We start from the raw sequence: 9,187 nt of genomic DNA, 5'->3' as shown, positions 1-9,187 counted from the left end.
AGCAGCCCTTGCGACCAATCATCAGGCCTGTGTGCGGAGCACTGCACTGGGGACCCGGGTTCGTTCGCGTTGCATGCCGGAAGTAGTAGTACCAAGACGCTGGAGGAGCTCACACCAAGGTTGAATCAGAACTGTATCAGGGACACCTGAGTGGCCTCCCGCCCTGAGGCTTAGGCTCCTCATCTGGACCTATGTCACAGGTTTGCGACCAACACATTCATTCGTCCTCTCACTCACTGTCTCCTACGGGACAGTTGTGAACATGAAACTCCCCTGATCAAGGACATTAAATGGCTCCCACTGAGTAGACGCTCAGGTGCTAGTACTGAATTCAGAACCCTCTGCCTGACTTCAATCGGCTGCCAGTACGGTTGTGCATCTTACAGTACATCTTGCCACCAGCCACTCTGTCTCATACCTCCAGGCCTCCGTTAACGCTGTCTTCCATCTTGGAATCACTCCTTTCTCAATCTTTTTCACTTGACAAAAGTCCTATTCATCTCTATCATCCAAAACTCTGGTTGTGAACCTGAACAAACAAGCAAACATGAATAAATAAATTCTAACTCAAATGGGCTCCAGCATAAAAAGATAAAATTTGGTTCCCCTAACAGAAAACTCTAAAAACAGTATCAAATTACAGTTATGTCTGGATCAAGAATCAAACATCAGCCTCAGGAATCTTATGTTTTCTTTCTTTCAAGTGCAAGCAGAAGTTTAAACTCACAGAGATAGAAAAAGTGAGCAAACTGGGCTTTGTGGGCTTGGAAACAAGTTATGGAGGCAAAAGAAGAACCATTAGAGCTGGGGGCGCGGTGGGGGGGGGGGGGCGGGGCGGCTGCTGGGGGAGGCGGTGCCATGTTCCAGAGAGGGAGAGAGAACGGAATCCGATGTTTTCTACTTCCAGGCTTGGAAGTAAGGGCTCAGGTGCCTAAGTTTTGTCATCTGTTTCTATGGATGTGTGTCGCTTGAGTGTCGATGCACAGGTGTGTGGGGAATGTCTTCATGGGGTGGGTAGCTCTTAGTAGGACCTGTATGGTTGATTGTCTTATTTCTATGGGTGATTTTGTCTCTGTGGATGTCTTTTTTCACAGGATTCCCTGTGACTTTTGTCCCTTTGAAAGAGGAAAGATGACAGAAGTAGTGAGGGTGAGGGTCTCTGGGATTTACCAGGACCTAAATCAGGGTCATGACGTGCCCCTCAGGGCCAGGGCATACAGATGAGATCCAGTGAAGATGGGATTGGGGAAGGTGTCAGAAAAGAGGGAACAAGAAAGAAAAGGTGGGGTGTGGGGGCATTTGCTGCAGGCCCACTACATGCCACACTGGAACTCCCTCCAGCAGGCCAGGGTAGTGGGACACTTGTCTCCATTTAATTGATGAAAATACTGAGGCGCTTAGGGGCTCAGATCTCTGCTTCTACCTCTTCCTGAGGCATGGGACTCCTGAGTCCTGGTGTCACAGTGCCCCCACGTGGTGAGTCACAGGCAACTCACACACATCCTGGCCTCAGAAGCTCCCAATCTTCCTTCCACTGCCTCTCTGTCCTCCTGGTCCTTATCTACAAACCCTGGAGTTGGCCTTGATTCCTCCCTTACCCCACATCTAGTATGTCAGCTCCTCTTGATGGCACTACCTTCCAAGTGTAACCCACTTCCACCCAGCCTCACTCCCTTCACAACCTCCACCCAATTCAGCCTCCGTCATCTCCTGCCTGCATTCTCCTCCTCCCTGGTCTCTGACTTCCATTCTCTATTCCTCGCCCCCCACCCCACAGTCTGTTTTCTCATGAGCAGTTTGAGAGCACCTGTTAACATTTGAGCCAGACACATCCCTCCTCTGTTTGCAACCATCCATGACTCCCAACTCACACAGAACAAAACCAAAGTCTTCTCTTCTACATTGGAAGGTCTCTGCGGTCCATTCTTCATTGTTTGCTCAACCTCTGTGTTCTCCACTGGACACTCCTTGGTTTCTGTTCTCTCCATTTGGAATCCCATGCCCCCGATCCTTACTGATGTTCTCTATGTCTGTCCACACTAATGTCCCTCATTCTGTGACCATACTGAGATCCACTCTCATTCCACACTGCCTGTGATACCATGGTAGTCTAAAAAATGCATCTCTCAGACACCCAACTCCCTTCACTGTGCTTGTGCCCAGGTCGCAATTCCCACGGAGCTTCCAACCAGGGACTGAGCTCCGAAAGGACTTGGGGCACTCCAACTGTAGCATCGGCCCTGGCCAGTGTCCCCATGGTGTCCTTAGCAAGGCTGGTAGTGAGACACTTCCATGCAACCCTCCCTGCTTCCTCCCCAACAGAGCCAAGGAACATATCCAGGGTCTGGGTGCAGAGGTTTTTCTAAAACCCAGTAGCCTGCCCACTGTTCCTTCATAGGCTGGGACATCGCACCCTGTACATGCATAATCACATACACGCAACACAAGCCACAGCCTTTTTCTGAGTCACAGGCTGGGAGCCTAAAGACATGGGGTGGAGGCCCTGGAAGCCAAGATAGATTATATGTGTGTATCACTATTTCTGTTTTATTTTAAAATACTGAGTGGGAAGCTCAGAATCCAAAGCACGTTTTTGGGGCGCCACCTAATGGCCGATAGCAAAAGTGCATGCTCCATGCACTTGCCCTGGGGTTCCTCCGGGTCCCCCCACACTGTCTTTGAAGGAGCCCACGTTTTTATGAACTCCATCCACACTGAGCATTTAGCTTGTGCGCACAGACTTCAGAGACTGGCCTGGCTTCTTGTCCACTGCGAGGGTGAGACCCAGAGGTTGAGAAGGGGCCTTCTCTGGCTCTGCCTCAGTGACCCCCCCCAGGGTCCTGTGCCTGGTTGTATGAGGGGTTGTGACCATGACACTGTGAGTTCCACCAGGTAGGAAGTTTATCCACCCCATGGAGATGGCCAGGGTCCTTGTGACCTGAAGGAGGGGATGCCCAGAAGGTGGAGAATTTGTACCCTCGAGGTGACCACCATGCCAATGCTGATGGTGCCGCTGGGGATGGCAGAGGGTGTCTGCGTGTCCTGGATCCCAGAGCCCACTGTTATGGGCTGACGTGGGGGCAGGGGTTCACTCCTCTGAGGCTGGGCTGGGGCACAAGGGAGCAGGTGAAGAGTATTTAGGGCCTGAGTCTGAGTTGGGTGAGAGGACTCCCCAGTCCAACTTGGGCACCCTACAGAGGCCTTGAGTTCACCCCACACCCTCTGCACCTCAGGCCGACCAGCACAGGTGGGGGCCCCCTAACACCCTCATCCAGGTCAGAGGCCGTGAGTTGCCCATGGCACCCTCTTCCCTTTACCCCCACATTAGAGCCATCCAGGGATCCTGGTGGCTTTGCCCCAGACACACCTCCCTCCCAGCCCTTCAGCCTCCTGCTGCTCTTGCCCATTGCCCCTCCCCCCACTGCAACCCCCACCATGGGAGTCCTCAGGAGGGGAGATCCAATCATCCCATGTCCCTCCCCTGGAAACTGGGGCCTCAAAGCCCCTACTTTACTGGGGATGATGTGTCAAGGACTCAAAGGTCCCTGGAGGACAAAGCCCAGCTGGGGTCTGGCATGTGGGTGTTGATTCTCTACACACAACCACTTAGAGTGCCCCACCTCACAGGAAGTTCTGACACCTTACATATTGTGCCCTCTCCCCACCCCCGGAAGGAGTCAGATCTAAGTCTTGGTGGGGAAATGAGGACTACAGAAGAGGAGGCGCTGAATTCCAGGGACCGGGGCTGACTTTGAAGCCTGTTCTGCACATGCTTCCCCTGTTTATCCACCATCTGTGACTGTGCGCGAACGGTGGGATGCGAGGCCTTGGAGTTTACTGCAAAAGCGCCCCTGTGTGGTGCTGGGGTGACAAGAGGGGACAAGGGTCTTCAACAACCAAGCTGAACCAATTAGCTTTGGATCTTTGTAGAACGCAGTGGCGAGGGGTGGGGGAGGACACGTCTTTTAAGCACAGATGCCAAGATTCTGTGTTCACATTCCTGTCCAAATGGTGATTTGCACTCAACAAACCTTCTGTCTGCTTGACTTAGCAGTGCAGAGGCCTTCCTGGAGGAGTGGACGTGGGGTTAGGCCTTGGAGGGTAGGAAACAGTCTTTCAAAAAAACGAGTTGGGGGTTGAGGGAGGTGGTCCAGGAGGAAGGACTAGCACTGCCCTGGGGTTGGAACTGCAAGTGTTTCTAGGGGAGTCATGGTGGGAGTACCCCAAACCCATACAAGGCTGATTGAGGCCACTGGGGAGGAGGTGGGAGGACCTTGGCACGGGTAGGGGTGGCTCTGAGCAGCGACAGATCGTTTGGTCCATGGAGGCCATGCATGTTTTATTGGTGGGTGCACACTCAGGAAGGGGAAACCAAGCCCCACGACCGTGGATCCCAACCCAGCCATCCTCCTCCGGGCCCCCACTGTGGAGGGGGCTGTATCCACTGGGTCTTCTCTAAGGACACAAGGAGAGAGGTGGTGAGCCTACGTGACTTCGCCCAGCCTGGCATAGGGGGCGCCAGTGCCACCCCCAAGTCCACTACCGAGGCCAGCTGTCAGCAGCGGGTAGCCGGCGCAGTGGGGGCCCGGGCCGTAGGGGCTCTGCCAGCGGCCGGGCCAGGAGCAAGGGGTAGGGAAAGGTCTTGGGAAAGTCGCCTGGGCCCCCGGGGGCCGGCGAGAGGCGCTCAGACTTGATGCTGACTTGGGGGGTCGTTGGGGAGGCACCGCGGGCTGGTGGACCCTCCTCGCCCAAGCTGCGGCCCCCACTGCAAAGAGAGGAGAAGGAAGAGAGAGCCGTGAGCTCTGTGAGGAAGGAAGGGAGGGAAACCAGGAGGTGGCATGGTTTGGGCAAAGGCTCGGCAGGCGGACCCTGGGAAAGGAGGGGGTGGTTATCTCTCTCAGGGCCTCCAAAATAGCCGCCCCCCACCCCCACCTCCACCAGCACTCCGGAAGGGCTGAATGCAGGAACAGGAGTGGCCGCCAGGTGTCAGCAGTGGCTAGAGGCTTAGGAAGCCGTGGAAAGGCCCCACCGCGGAGCCTGACTGGTAGGAGAGGTAGACAGGGCACTTACCTGGGCTGGGCAGCGGCGGCTAGCGGCCCATCACTCCTCGAGGGCTGCCAGGGGGCCAGGGTAGGGGGCTGCAGCAAGCCCGGGGGCGGAGGGGGGTCTCCAAGGCCATATTCTGGGGGGGCAGGAGGAGTAAACTGAGGCCTCCATTAGTCAGTTTCCAGGTGGTGGGTGGGGGAATGTGGGCTGCCCAGCAGGCAGGGCTGTGGGGGGCACATACCTGGGGGCCCTGCTGGGAGGAAGGGGAAGCTTGCGAGTGGGGGTCCTGGAGCTGCCGCAGAGCATGGACTCTGCAGGGTGCCATAGAGGCCTCTCTGTGCGGAGAAAGGGTGAAGGGGGAACTGAGGCCCACACTCAGGCCACTCTGCCTGCCCCCTGCAGCCCTGACACTCCTTCCCCTCACTCACCGAGGTGCTCAGTCCCCCTCGGCCCCCTCCCAGGCCACCAGGCAGGTCTGACCTCCGTCCGTCAGCTGTCAGGTACAGGGGTGGTGGTGTCTTGCTGGCAAGGTGGCTCGGCGAGAAGAGAGGGTGGGCCAGGCCTGTGGAGCAGGAGACCCCCGGATAGAGGGCAGGCAGACACGTCATCTACTGAAATCTCAGGTCCAGAGGTGATAAACACAGCCAAGCAGGGTTAGAGCCAAGATCCCCACCCCCATGGGATCCTCTCCCCTACGCTCCTGCCTGTGCCTCATGCTTACCTGGGGGCCCAGCTTTGGGGGCTGCTGGCCGGAAGGGGGATGGGCGGCTCTGGGCAGGGAGGGCCTCCCCAAGCCCACTGGAGTCACAGCCCGGTGGGGGCAGGGCCCCATATACCATGTCTGGGCTGGGCATAGCAGGGGTTGCTGGCTGAGGACAGAGAGGACAGGATTGGTTGGAGGAATGAGGAGGTGAGGGCATCAAGCCCAAGACAATATCCCAATGCGTTCAGGGCCAGTCTCCACCTTACAGAAGCCCTCACTACTCCCTTTGGCCTAATCTCATATGGCTGGGCACGCCTGTGTCTGGATCTGTTTCTCCTCAACAGCCAAGCCCAGGGCTGCAGCTTCTCATTCATCATAGGCCTCCCAGGTCTTTGATGAATGAGAAGGAAGGCAGGCAGGAAGGAAGGAAGAAAGAAAGGAAGGAAGGAAGGCCTATTGAACTCTTATTCATTCTTCAAAGCCCTAGCTACAATGCCCACTCCTCCAGGAAACTTTTCCTGCCTATCCAGGCAGAGACCTACCACCAAACTCTAGGCTTCCTGGCCCTTTTTTGGTCTTAGCCTTGACCATATGTGTCTAGGAGATGGGGAGAGGGCCACAGTCATGGCAGGACAGGGAGTCACTTACATAGAGCCGGGGCCGGGGCAAGGCTGGATCACCCCCATCACCTGCCAGCCTCCGCAACTTCTCTCCTGGCCCCTCAGGTCCCTCATCTGACTCCAACTCTGGTCCATCAAGGCCCACACCCCTCCGCTTCAGTGTCTGCGGGGAGGGAACATAACAGGGTAAAACTTCTCCCATCCTAGCCAGGGAATCTGATTGTACAGGTGAGGGGAGAGACCTACCCAGCTCTATGGGTGGGGCAGAGTGCAGGTACAGCCTGTTCCAGTAAAATCCCATTGACCAAAGCCCCCAGTGAGTGATCTGGTAAGTTTCAAGTGTGTGCAAGTGTGTGCAAGAGAGGGACTGTCCTGCTCTGAAACCAGAGACCCACCGAGGCCTGTTGGCACTGTCCCAACACTCCTCCTGGGTATCTCCATTCTGCATCTACATCAGGGCCGTCAAACTCATTTTCATGGGGACCACATCAGCCTCGTGGTTGCCTTCAAAGGGCCAACTGTAATTTCAGCTCCTTAACTGTTAAGGAGTAGTTACATTTATACAGTCCTAAAATTATTTCGGCCCTTTGAAGGCAACCATGAAGCTGATGTGGCCCCCGGTGAAAATGAGTTTGACACCCTGGATCTGCATATAGTTTAGAGCCTGCATGCAGTAGGTGCTCAACAAATGTCAAGAAACTGAGCACCTGAGGACAATTTTATAGGATTTCCTCAGTTACCTGAGACCAATGACTTGCATGGTCTTGGATTTCAGTGAGGTCTGCTTGCTCCACTGTGCCTTGTATTTATTTATTTTCTGTTCTGTGCTCACCAAATGGGTAACAGGATTAAATGAGATGATGTGTGTGAGGGGCACATAGTGCAGCTGTCCATGTGCAGTGGTTGATGTTTTTATTTCTACCATCCAGGTAACTACCCCGGAGGGACACTCCATCACCCCCAAACCTGCTGTAACTGGCAGCAAAGCCAGATTGCAACACTTTTGTATAAACCAAGAGTCCCTAGTCTCTGAGCCAGCACAGTGTGCTGGCTTCGTGGGCCTGGGAAGCAGGGCCCAGGGTACCTCCAGGATGTCGGTGTTGGTGCGGCTCTCGTGGGGCTCACTGTACTCCGTGTACTTCAGGAGCACACGGTCCATGTCCGTGCTGGCATACTGGAAGAGGCGGTTGGCGCTGTTGAAGATGATCAGTGCGATCTCACAGTCGCAGAGCACACTCAGCTCATAGGCCTTCTTCATCAGCCCAAACTTCCTTTTGGTAAATGTCACCTAGACCCAGGACCCACAGGTGAGCGAGAGAAGACAAGGATTTGAAGTGGCACGGGGGAGGGCCTAGCAGTTTCCTGAACACGCCTCATGAATCTGTGCCTCTGCACAAGCTGTTCTTTCTGGCTGTATGTCTCACTTGTCAATCTGGCAAAATTCTACTGATGCTTCAAAACCCAGCCCAAGACACTGAAATACAGAACAGGCTGACAGGGACCAGAGGGGAGAGAATTTCAGGGGAAAAGGGGAAGGATTCACAGGAACAAGTATAAAGGACACATGGACAAAAACAAAGGGGGAAAATGGGAGGGAGGTGGGGAGCATTGTGGGGGTGGCCTGGGATGGGAGTAAAAGACAGAAAACTGTACTTGAACAATAATTAAATAAAAAATAAAACCCAGCCCAACTGATGTCTCCTTTGGGATGTTTTCCTCAGCCTCCTAGGCCGAACCCACATACCCTCTCTGAGCTTCCCCCGTTCTATGCCTCCCTCTGGTCCAGCCCTCTGAGTCGGGTGTGTTTATGTCAAGTTCCATCTCCTCTCTGACCAGGGCTTCCATAAATCACAAAAGTGAGCAAATGCTACGTTTCAAGCTTCAGACCTGGCATCAGGACCCATTCCCCTGCAGTTCCTCAGAACGACCAGACCTTTCCCCCGGCCTCATCCCCCGCCACGAATGCCTTCCCACAACCACTGTTCCACCCAGTGATCTCACCTGCCGATTCCTTTGGTCCAGAATGCGTGAGATCTGTATTTTTTTCCTCCCCATTGTCCTAGGCTGGGCAGAGCACTGTTGGTCTGGGGGAGAAAGAAAAGAGGACGGAGTGCGTGGGTGAAGCGGGGGGGGGGGGGGGGGCAGGCAATCAGCCTTCCTTCTCTGCTCCACCTTCCCCTGCTGGCTCTGAGCTGAGGTGATGGGGGAAACGCAGGTAGGCTGGGCCATCCCCACACCCCCATTTTCAGCCAGCCCAGAATGCAGGAGATGCTCAATAAACAGCTTTGCACCAATTTCACGTGAGGACAAGGCTGACCCAGAGCTAAAGATGGAAGTACAGGTGCTCCTGCCCCAGCATCTAAAAAATCACCCCCCGTAACTATGGTACCTGAGGAAGACTGACCTCCCTGGACATCCACCTGTGCAGTAGGGGTGACCGTGTTGTGTACTGCTCATTGTTGTTGGGGACAAAATGAGCTAACCTACACCTGCCTGGCACATAGCAGGTGTCACATATGCGCTGCTTTTAGGAATATTGGCAACAGCCTAAAAGCCCTCAACAGGCCAGGTGAGAGGGACACCTGATGCAGCCAGCACTCAGCAATCCTGAGCCTCCAAACTGCCTGGTCTGCCCACCGGGACCTTTCACTCATTCAACACACAAAAGCCCCCTGAACAAGATCAAGGGCTGCGGTTACCCACCCCACCCCCGGCAAAAAACAAACAAACATACATTTAAAAACTGCACTGAGTGTGGAAAAAAGACTAAAAGGAAAAGCTTGTTATGAGAGACACCATCTGATGGAAATGTACAGGT

General features: G+C 54.7%; 1 protein-coding gene across 9 annotated transcripts in view; it reads right to left on the bottom strand.

Moving 5' to 3' along the window:
* Positions 1-4,313: 4,313 nt before the first annotated feature.
* Positions 4,314-9,187, bottom strand: part of MEF2B (myocyte enhancer factor 2B) — a 30,827-nt gene continuing 25,953 nt past the window's right edge. For 6 of the 9 annotated variants that reach the window (XM_037029033.1, XM_037029037.1, XM_037029039.1 and 3 more), the window contains 8 exons: positions 8,371-8,453; positions 7,454-7,657; positions 6,398-6,532; positions 5,768-5,915; positions 5,475-5,608; positions 5,288-5,408; positions 5,071-5,182; positions 4,314-4,765 (listed from right to left, as the gene is read on the bottom strand). In XM_037029033.1, the coding sequence (XP_036884928.1) occupies positions 4,540-4,765; positions 5,071-5,182; positions 5,288-5,408; positions 5,475-5,608; positions 5,768-5,915; positions 6,398-6,532; positions 7,454-7,657; positions 8,371-8,453 (1,163 nt within the window). In that variant the 3' untranslated portion in view covers positions 4,314-4,539. The remainder of the gene's footprint in view (positions 4,766-5,070; positions 5,183-5,287; positions 5,409-5,474; positions 5,609-5,767; positions 5,916-6,397; positions 6,533-7,453; positions 7,658-8,370; positions 8,454-9,187) is intronic. The other 3 variants (XM_037029034.1, XM_037029035.1, XM_037029036.1) reach the window with 3 other exon arrangements.

This window comes from Sturnira hondurensis, unplaced genomic scaffold (assembly GCF_014824575.4).
Source record: "Sturnira hondurensis isolate 20B ecotype Veracruz unplaced genomic scaffold, ASM1482457v3 Scaffold0020119, whole genome shotgun sequence".
Lineage (NCBI taxonomy): Eukaryota > Metazoa > Chordata > Mammalia > Chiroptera > Phyllostomidae > Sturnira > Sturnira hondurensis.
The sequence above is the reverse complement of the archived record's forward strand: the minus strand, read 5'-3'. Positions and strand labels throughout refer to the sequence as shown.